Source organism: Dunckerocampus dactyliophorus, chromosome 2 (genome assembly GCF_027744805.1).
Source record: "Dunckerocampus dactyliophorus isolate RoL2022-P2 chromosome 2, RoL_Ddac_1.1, whole genome shotgun sequence".
Classification (NCBI taxonomy): Eukaryota; Metazoa; Chordata; class Actinopteri; order Syngnathiformes; family Syngnathidae; genus Dunckerocampus; species Dunckerocampus dactyliophorus.
In genome coordinates this window covers 34,954,927-34,969,958 of record NC_072820.1, presented here as the reverse complement: position 1 = coordinate 34,969,958, position 15,032 = coordinate 34,954,927, and the positions used below count along the sequence as shown (strand labels likewise).

At 44.9% G+C, this 15,032-nt stretch overlaps 2 protein-coding genes across 2 annotated transcripts; both read left to right on the top strand.

The window, feature by feature from the left end:
• Positions 1-4,704: 4,704 nt before the first annotated feature.
• LOC129177550 (sulfotransferase 1B1-like) lies at positions 4,705-10,846 on the top strand. The gene is made up of 7 exons (XM_054768790.1): positions 4,705-5,330; positions 6,011-6,139; positions 7,317-7,414; positions 7,537-7,663; positions 8,109-8,203; positions 8,282-8,462; positions 9,921-10,846. The coding sequence occupies exons 1-7, from the start codon at positions 5,144-5,146 to the stop codon at positions 10,031-10,033; spliced, it is 930 nt and encodes a 309-aa protein (XP_054624765.1). The 5' UTR covers positions 4,705-5,143; the 3' UTR covers positions 10,034-10,846.
• A 208-nt stretch (positions 10,847-11,054) lies between these two features.
• LOC129177551 (sulfotransferase 1 family member D1-like) lies at positions 11,055-14,082 on the top strand. The gene is made up of 7 exons (XM_054768791.1): positions 11,055-11,486; positions 11,813-11,941; positions 12,018-12,115; positions 12,186-12,312; positions 12,741-12,835; positions 12,938-13,118; positions 13,281-14,082. The coding sequence occupies exons 1-7, from the start codon at positions 11,336-11,338 to the stop codon at positions 13,391-13,393; spliced, it is 894 nt and encodes a 297-aa protein (XP_054624766.1). The 5' UTR covers positions 11,055-11,335; the 3' UTR covers positions 13,394-14,082.
• The last annotated feature ends 950 nt before the right edge of the window (positions 14,083-15,032 follow it).

Below are 15,032 nucleotides of genomic sequence, written 5' to 3'. Positions count from 1 at the left end.
CCGTTGTTGACTGGGGCAGAGTCCACTCGCCTGAAGAGGTCCTGTCCCCAGAGGGGGGTGACAACAAAGCAGCCGTCGTTGACATGGGCAGAGTCTGCTCGCCTGAAGAGGTCCCGTCCCCAGAGGGGGGCGACACCACGGCAGCCGGCGAGCAGATGGGTAGAGTTCGCTCGCCCTGAGACGTTTGGTCCAAAGTGGGGGGGGCAATGTCACCTGGCTGGAGATCCGATCTGGTCCATCTGGGAAAAGAACTGCGCTAGCCTAGATGCTGGTCAGCAAGCGCAGTTGTGGCCAGTGCTGTGGGACTTCAGAGACATTTTCGCCCTCAGTGAAAATGAGGTGGGTCTCACGCACCTTCTGAACACCATATCGACACTGGGTACGCACGTCCAGTGAAGGTGCGGCCCCGTCGCCTGCCCATGGTCCGGCAGGAGGCGGCTGATAAAGAGGTCCAGGCCATGCTTGAGGCGGAGATCATAGAGCCATCTGATAGTCCGTGGGCGTCAGGCGTTGTTATGGTCCCCAGGAAGAACAGCTCTCACCCGCCTTTCTGTGTGGACGACAGACCGCTGAATAAGGTCACGAGAAAGGACTGTTACCCGCTTCCTCGGGTTGATGAGACGCTGGATCTGGTATCGGAGTTCACGTGGTTCTCATCGCTCGACCTGCGCAGTGGGTACTGGCAAGTCCCCCTCACCCCTGAGTCAAGACCAAAGACTGCATTCTGCACCACCAGGGGGCACTGGCAATTCAAGGTCATGAGTTTCGGACTTTGCAACGCACCAGGGACTTTTGAGCGGCTGATGGACACTGTGCTCGCAAATATTCCCAGGCAGCAGTGTTTAGTGTACCTGGACGATGTCCTTGTCTATGGGAGGTCCTTCCAGGCCGCACTAGATTTCCTGAGGCTGGTGTTGGGGAGGATTGCGGCAGATGGACTGAAGCTGCATTCGCGAGAGGTGGTGTTCCTGGGCCACAAGGTGGATGCGAGTGGTACACACTCAGCACACTAGAGGAGAAAGTCAGCGGTTCGTGATGGGATTTTCCTGCATCGGTGCGCCCTTGTTCCTGCCAGACTGTCAGGAGGTGTTTTCCAACCTCAAGAGGGCCCTCACGAACGTTCCTGTCCTCATCGCTACAGACCCAGCTTTACCCTTTGTGCTGGACCCGGACGCTAGCAATGTCGGCATGGGGGCGGTGTTATCACAGGTGGGGCCAGAAGGTGAAAGGGTGGTCGCCTACTTCAGCCAAACATTCAAGCGGCGCTACTGCGTGACCAGACGTGAGCTGTTGGCTGTTGTGCTGGCTGTATGCCACTTTAAGTACTACCTCTGTGCGTGCCCTTCACAATCAGAACTGATCATGCAGCGTTCCAGTGGTTAATGACCTTCCGAGAACTGGAAGGTAAAGTGGCACGATGGTTGGAGGAGCTGCAATCCTTCCACTTCAGTGTGATCCATAGAGCAGGTGCTCAGCATGCTAACACTGACGGCCTTTCCCGGCGGCCGTGTGCTGTGGACGGCTGCAGCTACTGCAACCGGCGAGACGCCAGAGAGAAGGAGCTAGGCGGTGATGAGGCAGCTGGTGGGCCGTCATGCTGCACGCTGGAGGCAGTGGATGCTGCAGAGTGGGCGGTCAAGCAGGAAGAGGACGCCAATCTAAACCAGTGCGACAGTGGGTCCAGAGTGGTAGGAGGCCACCTTGGGAGTGTGTGATGGGCCTGTCGGTGGGCACTAAGGGCCTGTGGAGCAAGTTTGCAGTGCTGCGCATCAAAGATGGCGTGATGCAGCGTGCTTGGAAGGAGCCAGCCACTGGGGAAGAGAGGTGGCAGGTGGTGGTGCCTGTAGCTCTCAGGGAGGCGGTGCTGAGAGCATGTCACGGGGGCACCGGGTCAGGCCATTTCGGGAGCACAAAGACCCTCAGATGGCTGCACCAGGGGTTCTACTGTGGTCAGCACCAGCTGGATGTGGAGTACTTCTGCCGGCGCTGTGACCACTGTGCAGCGTACAAGGGGCCTCAGGACCAGTCGCACGCACCACTCCAGCAGCAAGGGGTCGGTGCGCCCATGGAGAGGGTAGCCGTGGACATTATGGGGCCTTTTCGTGAAACGGACAGAGGAGAACACTGCAATGCACATTCACAAAAGGGCTGCTGGAGGCCACAACCCACGCCAACATCCACACTCTTCCAACTCCTCTGAACACTCAGCTAGCACTCAGCCTAGCTCCCTTGCTTGTGACGTCGCACCGTCACTTCCCAAGCCCCGCCCCTTAAAGGCCCAGGCACACAAGTCTCAGATATTACTCTGTCCCCCCCTTTAATAAGCTCCTCGCCCCGAGGGATCAACAACAAAATCCCCAAACCTTGGCAGCCTCCGCCTCTGTCTCTGTGGCCGGCCCTGGCCCCTGGCTTAACTCCTGTGCGCCTCTAGGTGGCGCCAGCGGCTGAACAGGAACAACTGTGGTGGGACCCGGAGAACTTGGGTCCACCGCACGTTCCAAGCCAGCTGGTGAAGAAGACCCCGCCTCGAACTGGGGAACGTCCCAGCCCCTATAAGGTGCCAACCAGTCCCGGTGCAGGACAACTCTTTTGCCCCTAGGGGGAACTGCAACTCTGTAAACTACTTCCCCCACCCGCTCTAGCACCCTGCACGGTCCATCCCAATGACTGTCTAATTTGGGACAATGTCCTTTTTTCCGTTTAGGCGTGAAGACCCAAACCAGCTCACCTGGCCGAAAGTCACGCCCCTTGCTGCGCACATCATGGTTCCTCTTCTGCCTCATACCCGCCTTCTCTAGCTGACCTCGTACACCTGCACAGCCTCACAGGCTGGCATCCGTTACATTCAGATACCTAATCATATGTTGACCTACACTACACTGGTTTTAACATTTTTAACACACACAATGTACTCAAGTGCATCCTTCAATTTCTCTGCATGTGGCTCTCGATGGAAAAGGTTTGGGCACCCCTGTTTTAATCTGATCGGAAGCTAAGGGCAAAGTTAAAACACTTGCATAAAGCTGATGCATTAGGGCACAAGCACCGAGTAATAGTGGTGCAAAGGCATTTTGGTTTGCACTGGCCATTTTGGGCAAAAACCAGGGATGATATTTTGACAAACTAGTCCTAGGGACCAAATGAGCCCAAATGAAAATCAATGGATGGGCAATGATATACTGTATTGTGAAGCATTTTAGGCTGCTCCACAAGAAGTGTGCGGGATATGGCGACAATCATTGACCTCTAAATGTAACTTTGCCTCGATCTTTGAACAAAACTGTAAACGTTTAATCATAACTTGGCTCCAAAAGGTCCACTAGCCTTCTCCTCCTAGGGGACTTTTCAGGTCAAATTCAGGGAAAGTATAACTGAAACTGACAAGCTTAAGATGTGAACCATATGCATGTCAAGCACAAGTGGCGAGTGTGGCATGGCGGCAAAGGTCTGCCTTTGCCACTGACCATCAAAGTATCATATTTTGACTGCTGATGATCACATCTCATTGAAAACTTATATGGCAAGCAAGAATCCAGGCTTGAACAAGATGGTGCAGCTCCCAAATGAGACCAAATTGACTGCCTAGTGCTCCCTGTTTCACGGAGCTTCATGAAATTTGGTGGAGACGTTACTCATGAAAGGACATCTCAAGAACCCATGTTTGAAAACAAACAGGAAGTTTGCCATTATGATTTAAAGTGGCCATTTTGGGCAAAAAACGGGTCGTACTTTGACAAACTCCTCCTAGGGACTTTGAGCAAATGAGGGCACATGAAAATCACATATACTACATAGATGGGCGATCATATATCGCAAACCATGGAAACTTGCCAAGCAACACAAAACTCAAATAACTTGACTCCACAAGGTCAGACTTCTACAATAATTGGTGTGTATGACACATTTGCACTAGTGCTGCCCCCTTCTGGAAGAAAATGATAACTAACCTTCCACATGGTCCGATGGCATCCAAATTTTATGGTGCTTTAGGCCAGACTCCAGTCCGTGACTGTGAATAGGCTGAATAGTTTGCATGTGAAAATTCAGCTGGAGACGGCATGAGTTCCCTAAGAGTTATACTATTGACGCTACATGCCACGTGGCCGCCAACTTGCGTGAACCGCGAGTTGTGTGGGGGTGTGAGGGCGTGTTCAATGTTGCTCGCAGCTTTAATTCATATTGCATTGTATAGCAAAGTGCTTTGTAGCCAACTCTTTCTGAGCTTGTTTTCATTCACAATGTTCTTTTGAACCATACACAGGATATTGAGCAATGTCAACTGGAAACAGTTGCTGTAGACTCACAACATCTTGTATTCTGCTGCATAAGCGTACAATACATTGCTAATAACCTGTGCAAAACGGCTGTTTTATATGGTCACGTTTTTACTCACTACATCAGTCTGGGTCCAAAGGTATGTTTTAGCACTCTGTTTAAAATGCATTGTAAAGTAGCAGAAAGTGTTACACCCTACACTTGTTAGCACTTGTAGTTCTTTAGATGAATACATCAAGGTTTAAATAATCAACATCAATCCACCCAAACTTTCCTTTGAATTGTAGAGTTCTGCCTGGGACCATTGTTGTTTTTTTCACTTTGGAGCTAATACAAGACACTCCTTGTCCTTTCCTCAAGTTACACAGGAAGTAGCTGATTTAGTATCATGGGGGTGGGATTCATGCATTGCTAGCGATGTTACATAAGGTCACTGTAGTCTATCAGTGAAACGTCCAGTTATCTACACCTGATGAGAACATAGACAAACAGAGAGGTTTAAAGGCTTCTCCTGATTTTGTTTAGTATTGCTGGGACAGCCCACTCAGGGTTTTGTGTTTTTTGGACTCACATGTGAAGAAAGGCTGTAAGCCAAGCTTGTAGGAGCTCAGTGAGGCAAACACCAGATGTTACTGGACCTGACAAGGGGATTATAAGATAGCAACACAGGTAGTGTCGAAGACGTGACACAGGAAAAGACGCCAACGTGGTGGAATTTATGATCCACAAACCCAAGCTGCCGGTAAATATTTGACAGACGGCAGCTGAGAGGAGAGAGGACTTCAGACAGAACCACGACACTGAATGTGCCGCAGGAGCCCTAATTTATCCTTTTTGAGTTGTTCCACCAAACTTTTTGACTTCAGTCATGTCAGAGGACAAAGAGCTGTCCTTCAGTGATGCCATCAAGAAGGCAAGCAGCTCCTTCACTCGCTTCCCCCTCATCCCAGTAAAAGGGATTCCCCTCATGAACCACATCACTAACAACTACGACGCCGTCGCAGCTTTTTGTCCTGATCCTTCAGACCTCCTCATCGCCACGTACCCCAAAGCAGGTACTACAAATTTTATGACAAATGAATGTGTTCTAGAGTCAAACAATAGCTATCATAAAACTTGTAACTGTACTGGCAGTGTTGTTTTCAACCAATTTGCTCAAATTGCACACACATGTGCTGTTGGCCCCCTAAAGTTGTGTACCAAATTTGGTGGTGATTCAGCTAACACCCTAAAATTGCAGTGGGTGTTTTGTAGAGGGCACTGAGCTGTGTGAGAAATTTCAAGTCAACCCAACTTAAGGGGTTTAATAACAGCACCACCATGTGGTGTATTTCTCAAGAAAATACACCATGTAGGGCTACATGTTTTGACACATCTTCATCATTTTGTGCTAGTTTACACAAATAAATACAAGTACCATTTTAACATTACTGTCATAGAAGCACATCAAATACAACTGAAATAAAGTAAAAAAAATATTCACCCTTTTAATGGCGCCTGGAGGGGGAACAGGAAGGTCCTTGCAGAGAAATACTGGCAACTAGTGGCATTTTAGATACATTGCCTGGGACTCTGTCGAGTGCTGTATGAGTCTGTCAACAAAAAAGCCAAAGAAAAAGCAAGACAAACCCTCCTGTCAGTCCTTTAGGACCTCACTGACCTGAAGTCTTATGTTTCTTTCTCATTTAAATGTGGAATAATGTCCTTTATCATGCTTTGTTGGAATGACATGAAGGTACAACATGGACCCAGGAGATAGTGGATCTGCTTCTTCACAATGGAGATGCTGAGATCTGTAAAAGAGCCCCCATACCGGTACGGAGTCCTTTTCTGGAGATCTGCTCCCCACCACCCATCCCTTCAGGTGTGTTAACTTTTGGAAATATGCCCAATCTAATAAGATGTATCAAAAAGTGCCTTTGCAAAGACTGTATAATAACGTTCAATTTTGATTGCCACTGCCAGAGAGCCATTAATTCAGCAGTGTTGCAATTATGGGCAGTTTGTTGTGCAGTGGTGCTGAATAATACATCTCTTAAAAAGCATTATAATGTTTGTATTTAGATGAGAAGTGTACCTCATGATGTGGACAGTTAGGGTCCAATGACATCCAGGAAGTCTGGAAGACAAATAGAATATCACTACACAGCCTGACTCTGCAATTTCCATTTTAAATTGAACACATTCAAGTCAGGGACCAGGCTGGTTGTCAATGGCAACCACATGACACGCACGCACACGTGCATGCTCACACACTCGCATACACGTGCACACGCACAGACACACACACAGAGAAAAGAGAAAGGCAAACTATATACGCCGCCCCTCTTCCCGAATCACGCCTGTAGCTCACAAAGCACACCCTTGCATGCTCTCTTGTGCTATTGGCAAGTTGTTAACATGAGACAGGAAGCTGTGATTGTAAGAAACTGGTTTCGGTGTTTTATGGTGGGCTTTTTTTACGCGTGCATAATATGCAATTATTAGGGTTGTAGTTTGCAGTAGTGTACAAGTGTCACACGGAAAGCTGTTTTTAATAGTTTGCCCTTGTTGTGTGGCTTTATAACCTAATTATATGAAAAACCTTGCAGTATGCACCTCAACATGACTGCAAACCACAACTAAAATAGTAAAGATGAGTCTTACTATAAATCAGCGTAATCCTTTGGGAAGTAAATAAAATGTTGCTCTGCAATACTTTCTTCTTTGAACCCCACTGTAAACTTCAGCTTTGCAAATGCCACATCTATTCAAGGGAGGTTTGTGTTGTGGTAACGACGTCTACCGTGACACAATGCGGTATCAAATGTATAGCAACAGTAATTATACCTGTAGACCCTGAGTGGCACCACCTGAGGGAGAACAAGAAGGAGGCATCTGTTTGAGGTGCTGCTTTTATCTTTTATTTAACCTGGTGGTCATTTGGGGTACAGCATTTGCAAATGTCACCAGAAAGATAGATTTATATTTATAAAGACTTATATTTATATATATTTATATACTGATACTTTTGGTAAGGAGTGTGTAAATTGAATCCCCAGGTCTTGATCTCCTGAAGAAGACAGACCCCCCAAGGATTATTAAGACACATCTACCATTTCAACTAGTTCCCACAGGGTTTTGGGAAAACAAGTGCAAAGTAAGTTTATAGGACCTGAAGGAATTACTTAGACACAGACTGACACCGAGGAGCAATTACCCTCATTAATTAACGTCCTTCTAGCGTGGTTTTAATTGCCTTTCTGTATCACATGTACGAAGGTGATCTATGTGGCACGCAATGCTAAGGACAACCTGGTGAGCTACTTCCACTTTGATCAGATGAACCTGACCCAGCCTGATCCTGGACCATGGGAGGGCTACATTCACAAGTTCATGCGTGGAGAATGTATGTAAACTGCGGCATAAAGTAGTACATTTATATGAACTGCTGCAATCATAAAAACGTTTGCAGTACCATTTTAACATTTTTAACTGCTATGCAAGTATATTAAAAAAAGTTAACCACCATGTAATAACTACAATAGAGTAAAACGACTCACTCTTTGAAGATGCCTGAGCAATACTCTCATCTAGTGATGCTTTGCATGTATTACTGGAATTAATAAATGCTGTGTAGTGCATAATGAGTGTGTTTATGTTAACATGTGCTTGCTAAAATTAATTTGGGTGTATGATGTTTATTCCATCATGGTTTTTCAGAAGATCTTTGGTTGAACGTACCAAATTATACAATTTTTAGAGGTTTTGCTGTATTGCGGATTAAGTTATCTAACATCAGCAATACTAAACAATTGATGATCGATTAAGTGACCAGCATGTTGTTTCTGCAGTGGCATGGGGCTCTTGGTATGATCATGTCAAAGGTTATTGGAAGGAACAAGAAAAGAGGAACATCCTTTACCTCTTCTATGAGGACATGAAAGCGGTAGTATTTCATGAAAACTAATTATGAAATTTGTTCCTGTTTAGTTTGCCATCAAACCTTGTTGTTTTTCTTACCCAGAACCCTCGGCGTGAAGTGGAGCGCATCATGAGGTACCTGGACTTGTCCCTCTCTGATGATGTCATCAGCCGCATTGTAGAGCTGACGTCCTTCAAGAAAATGAAAGAAAACCCGATGGCCAACTACACTTTCATTCCCCATCCAGTTTTTGACCAGTCCATCTCTGCCTTCATGAGAAAAGGTCCTTCAGAACATCAACATTATCAGGCTAGTCCAGGGCTATTCAACTGGCGGACTGGGGGCCAAATCAGTCCTGTGAATGACATCAGATTAGGCTGCGAGTACAGTTTAAAACTTAGAAGACTTTTTTTGCATCAGACTCCTAAAACCACCATAAAGAGGATCTTTAACTAGTATTTTTGGCAGGAGGTTCTTAAAAACAACAGAGCACTCCTGTCATTAAGAGGATATTTTAGCATCTTAGACATATTGCTTGTGTAATAATTTGTCAGTATCGTAGCCATTTTGTGAAGAAAACATTTTAAGGTATGGCAGAGCCATGCATTTACATTATATACATAAAAAGGATAAAGTAACATTTTAAAATGTGGCCCCAGAACATTAGTTGAAAAGCCCTGCTCTAATCTGAGACAATATCTCTTATTGAGCAACAGTGGCTTCCAGTGGCCTTGAGACTTACTGCATTTGTGTTTAAACATTACAGTGTTTCCTCGCTACATCGCGGTTCACTTTTCGCGGATTCGCTATTTCACGGATTTTTAAAGTGCAATTTTGCCCAATTTTTTTAAACAGCGTATGAAATCGCATTGTGTTCTGTGTTCTTGTGGTGTATTATAGCAATCTATAGGTGCTTTGTTGTATGTATCTGTTATTGTATTTACTACTGCTACCAGTAGAGGGTATCGTATACTCATTTTGAAGACGTGTGCAGCTCCACCTGCCTCAGAGTGTTTACGTGTCTGATATTAGGTACCCACTGTAGACAATAGCCTTCTAAATATAGAGCCACAACAGTCCTTATTGGCATAGGGAGAACCCGCCCAGTGTGTTCTGCATCCTGATTGGCTGTAGACCATTGTCAATCAATCTCCTTTGTGCTGTGGCTAGCAAACTAGCTAACTACGTGAACTGCTTGCTAACCGCCAATAAACAATAGAAGAAGAAGCTAACTGGCTAAATGAATCTTCAGTTCAAGGAGTAGGACGAGGAGGAGGACGACGGCAGGAGCAATATGTTTTAATAAGGATACAAAAACGTACAGCCTCATGATGTCAGGACAAGCAGTCAGACGAGTGAATACTGACTTAATAAGTCACTTAATACTGTAAGTTATTGTGTCCAACCTAGTAGATAGATCATTAAAATTTGAACGAAATTTGAACTTTGAGAGTGTTTAAAATGTGAGACAATGTTAATGCCTGTCTGAGGAAAGCGTATAACGTGTATTTTGAGGGGGTTTACAGCCTTAAAACATATATAATAACTGCAAACAAATAAAGTTGGCTACTTTGCGGATTTCATTTATTGCAGGCTATTTTGGGAACCTATCCCCGCAGTAAACGAGGAAACACTGTATTACCGCTCGCTTTATATTTGTCTGCTTAGTTTAAAATTAATTGCCGTCACTTCTGCGTCCAACATTGTTGTATTTGTCTTTTCTCTGTTTGGTCCTGAACAGGAGAAGTTGGTGATTGGAAGAACTATTTTACGCCAGAGCAGTCTGCAGAGTTTGATGAGGATTATGAGAAGAAAATGAAGAACGTCAACATACCATTCAGAACACAGTTGTAAATCGTCTAGCTGGAGTTACTTCCCAATATTTACTACAACTTACTACAACGTAAAGTCCCAATAGAACCAAATAATGTTTAAATATTCAGGGTATGAGACTGTTTGTTTAGTGGCGTGTAGACGCTAGTCTATTGCTAGTCTATAAGTGCTAGCTCAACATGCTATGGTTTGCGGTCGTGAAGGGTCAGCTTCTTTCGGTTTGATATAGCGGCAGACAACCGCCCGGCAGACAACCGCCCGGCACCCAAGTTGATATGTGCATTACCGCCACCTTCCGGATTTGGAATCTAGTACAGTAGTTTGACAGGTTGCAAAGGCTTCTTGCTATTAAGGGAATTAAAGAAACAACATCTTATAAAGAATATTCAGCCATCCATCCATTTTGTATGCCGCTTGTCCCCACTGGGGTCGCAGAGGTATGCTGGAGCCTACTTTAAAGAATATTTACCAGAAAACCCTGTCATGTATGTATTGATTTGTAATGTATGTATTTTAATAATTATATAAATGACTTCTATGCACAATACAATAAATGTAATCACTTTACTAGTGGACTCACATACATGAGCAATTAAGAATTTGTGGCCTGCAAATTTGAGGATTATTGGTCAAAACCAATAATAGGCCACAAGGAGAACATCAGTGTCAAGTTAGCAGGAGGAGTTTGGGGTTTGGAGGGCGAGTGAACCATGTGAAAAGAAGGAATTTATTGAAAATGTTGCTTTTACTTTTATTATTTTCTGCTGTGTCTGCCAGTGTTTCTGCCTTAACAAGTGCAGTGTTTAGTATAAACAATGCTTAATTTGGGAAATTCTTCCCCTACTTAAAAATACAAAATAAAAAAATAATGTATTACAAAATATATGTAATACCAACATTGGTAAGAATACAGACAGCAGCGTTTGCTGTCCTGCACCAAAAGGGTTTGAGCATTCAAACAAGATTTAGGACTGGTAAACAAAATTAAATGAACCGAGACTCGTTGCTCTTACCTCCTTTAGGGTTGAATATATTTCAAATACTGGTTAAACCAGACACAGTGAGGGAGATTGGTAAGCAAATAGACTTTCTCTTCTGTTCCGTCGGGACACATCATAGACAGTTGATACCAAACCAAATGAAGCATTGAGTCAAAGTTCAGAGCTTGCTTGAAGTCTCTAGAAAAAGGATACATTTATGATTTACAAATCCAAGACACTGGTGAATATTTGACAGGAGCTGGCACAGAGAAGATAAAGCAGTCTTGCAACTTTGCAGCCTGATATTTCTGGAATTTGTTCACAAATCTTTTTGATCTCAGTCATGTCAGAGAACCAAGAGCTCAAACGTCACTGTCTACTGGTTCCGGTAAAAGGGGTTCTCCTTAAGGAACACGTCGCCAACAACTACAAAGCTGTCTCGGCTTTCTGTCCTGATCCTTCAGACTTGCTCATTGCCACCTATCCGAAGGCAGGTATGTTGTTCTCTGATGGTGTGGTACCCACACATTCTTTTTGGCATTTTAGATTTACAGTCATGTGAAAACTCTTTTACTCCTGAAAACACCCACTGTAACTTTAGGGTGTTTAGACAAATCACCACTGAATTTGATCCACACTTTTAGAGGACTGACAATCACATGTGTGTAAAATTTGAGCAACATTGGTTGAAAAACATGGACACCTTCAAGCAAAACATCTTTGGGACTTAACATAAGTCACTAGTATTTGTCAAATGATTATAAAAGGATAATGAATTAGGATAACATGACTCTGTGTTCTTGTTTTTTTGGGTGATAAGGGACCACATGGGTCCTGGAGATAGTGGATCTGCTTCTTCACAACGGGGATAGTGAGACCTGCAAAAGAGCCCCCATTCTCGTCCGGATACCTTTCTTGGAGAATACCGCTCGACTAGCAATCCCCGCGGGTGTGTAGACCCCTTAATGGATCTCAGGTATATACAAACTGATACTTATGTTGTCATCTTTGCTGTAAATCCCCAGGTCTTGAGCTCCTGAAGGCAATGGACCCTCCAAGAGTTATTAAAACACATTTGCAGTTTCATCTCATTCCAAAAGGCTTTTGGGAAAAAAAATGCAAAGTAAGTTGGTGGGAGACAGCAGGGATCAGGACTAACTATCACCCCGTCATTCAATAATGTGTGTCTCAAGGTGATCTACGTGGCTCGCAATGCTAAGGACAACCTGGTGAGCTACTTCTATTTTCATAAAATGAATCTCACCCACCCTGAGCCTGGACCCTGGGAGGGCTTCATCCAAAAGTTCATGAATGGACAGGGTAAGTAGAGGAGTGTCGTGTGGACGACCTAACCATTTAAAGCAGGGGTGTCAAAGTCGTGCCATCACCTGCCGGAGAAACTGGTTGGAGAGAAAACCTGCAATGTCTTGGCCCTCCGTGGCACAAGTTTGACACATGTGATTTAAAAGGACAGTTTGCGACTGGCTCAAGATTGCAGTTTTTTAAAATAAAAAAATGTAAGAATACCGTCGGCTAGTGCATGAATTCTTAAAAAGAACAGAACAGATTGGCAGATTACAAAGTAACATGGTTAGTGCGTGTGTGTGTGTTGCGTGGGGCGTGGTTTGCATGTTCGGAGCAGGAAGAAGGCGGGATTTGGCGCTTGCAGTACGCTCGGAAGTTAGCGCCCTCTAGGCAGCCGCATAACATTTGCAAACAATCTCTTTAAGTAAATGCTGTTCCTGCAGTGCCATGGGGCTCCTGGTATGATCATGTCAAAGGCTACTGGGAGGAGCGAGAAAAGAGAAACATCCTTTACCTCTTCTATGAAGACATGAAAGAGGTAGATGATATCTAAACTCTCCTTAGCTTTCAGTGTTTTCACAGCGGGGCTCAGTTGATTTATTATTTGGCTGTACTGTACGTCTCCTTTTTTTTCATCCAGAATCCTCGGCGTGAGGTGGAGCGCATCATGAGGTACCTGGACTTGTCGCTCTCTGATGATGTCATCAGCCGCATTGTGGAGCTGACGTCCTTTGAGATCATGAAGGAGAATCCGACGACCAACTACACTTTCATGTCCATGCCCATTTTAGACCATTCCCTCTCCACCTTCATGAGAAAAGGTCTTTCAAAACATCAACATAATGAGCGGAGTATGACACTATTATAGGGCAACAGCGCCCTTTAGTGGTCCGTAGAGTTACTACACATGAGCTTCTTCTTTTCTTAATTTAACACAAATTGTCACTTTTGCATCCAACATCGTTCTATTTTGTCCTCAACAGGAGAAGTCGGAGATTGGAAGAATCATTTTACGCCAGAGCAGGCAGCAGAGTTTGATGAGGACTATGAGAAGAAAATGAAGCATGTCAACATACCATTCAGGACACAGCTCTAAACCAGCTAGCAGTTACTGTCAAATATGAATTATTATACACGTGACCAGCTTAATTCACTATGACACAGTATAAAGTTAACCACACTTCTGTGGTGGCCCTATAGGATATGAAGAAGTAGATTATTTCTTATTATGCATAATTAACATATATTTACATAATTTAGTTGACTTACATTGCTATGCATCATAATTAACATATATCTATATTACTTAGTTGATTTACATTGCTATGCATTATGGTTAACGTATTTACATTACTTATTAGCTACTTGGGTACCATAGTTACAAGATATTCACATCCACACATCTTTCCTTGGGTTTAACCTTTAGCCAGAGCAGACGTACTAGTCAGCAGTTATATGTCACATGCTGTGTTGTTCTCATGAGCCGACAGGGTTGAGAGGAAGGGCAACGCTGACCAACAGGATGTTCCAGGCAACCTCTACCGGTCGAGTGCACACAGATGGCAGTTTCCCTACAACGGACAAGGCGTTATCAGCATCTGGCAGCTTCAGAGGGTCACATCGCCCCCTCCTTCCACATTCCACAGATTGTATAAAACTCCTGGGCAGTGAAAGAGAGGGTGCTTTTTCGCAGTTGCACTGTGATAAGACCCGCGTGCTTGAGTAGGCAGCAGTTACAGCTACGGAGCCCAGATATCTGTATTAGTTTGGCTTGTTAGGAATAAAATTTCTGAATTGGAATTGAACTGCCTTCGTCTCATTCATCCCTCAATAGAACCCCACACTTCAGATATTACACAGGGCCTGTAAATTGAAATCAGTCGGGTTGTTGATCAAATAAGGGCAGAAATCCAAGGTGAGGCAGTGCCAAGACAGTCTGCATACAATTTGCTTGTCCAAACATTGCTTTTTACCTTCATCTATTCTATAACTTCATGAATTGGTTTAAACAGGTAGGTGTTCTCCCCTGCTAGGCTCTAGGCCTGCCGCACCTCCACCAGTGTCCATTGTGCTAGCTGCAGGGTCATCAGTCGGGGGCCACCATTCACAGATGTTTCACCCCTTAACCCGGAACATCTCCTGCTGCAGGGGCAGTGAACAAGGACATCTCCCAGTCACCCCCCGCAGCTAGCCTTCACAGGAGCTGCTCACTCCCCATGCCTTGTCCCGCCTCCTCAGCCAAAGCCAGAAGCTTGCCTTTTCTGCCTCCTCAGCCAACTCTTTGGTGGCTTTGTGTAGCTCCTTTCGCCTCAGCTCCAGTTCTTTAAGTAGGCGGGTCCTTGAGCCTCCCACAAAACCCCTGGTGCCCACCTCCACCGGGAAGAATCGTGTACTCCAACCATTCTAGGTGTCTGTACGAGCATATTAGCAACCCACAGTAGACAATAGCCTGCTAAATATAGAGCCACAGCAGTCCTTATTGGCAAAAGGAGAACCCGCCCAGTGTGTCTTGCGTCCTGATTGGCTGTAGACCATTGTCAATCAATCTACTTTGTGCAGTGGCTAGCAAACTAGCAAACTGCGTGAGCTGCTTGCTAACCGCCAATAAACAATAGAAGAAGAAGCTAACTGGCTAAATGAATCTTCGGTTCAAGGAGTTGGACGAGGAGGAGGACGATGGCAGGAGCAATATGTTTTAACAAGGATACAAAAACGTACAGCCGCACGGCACCAGG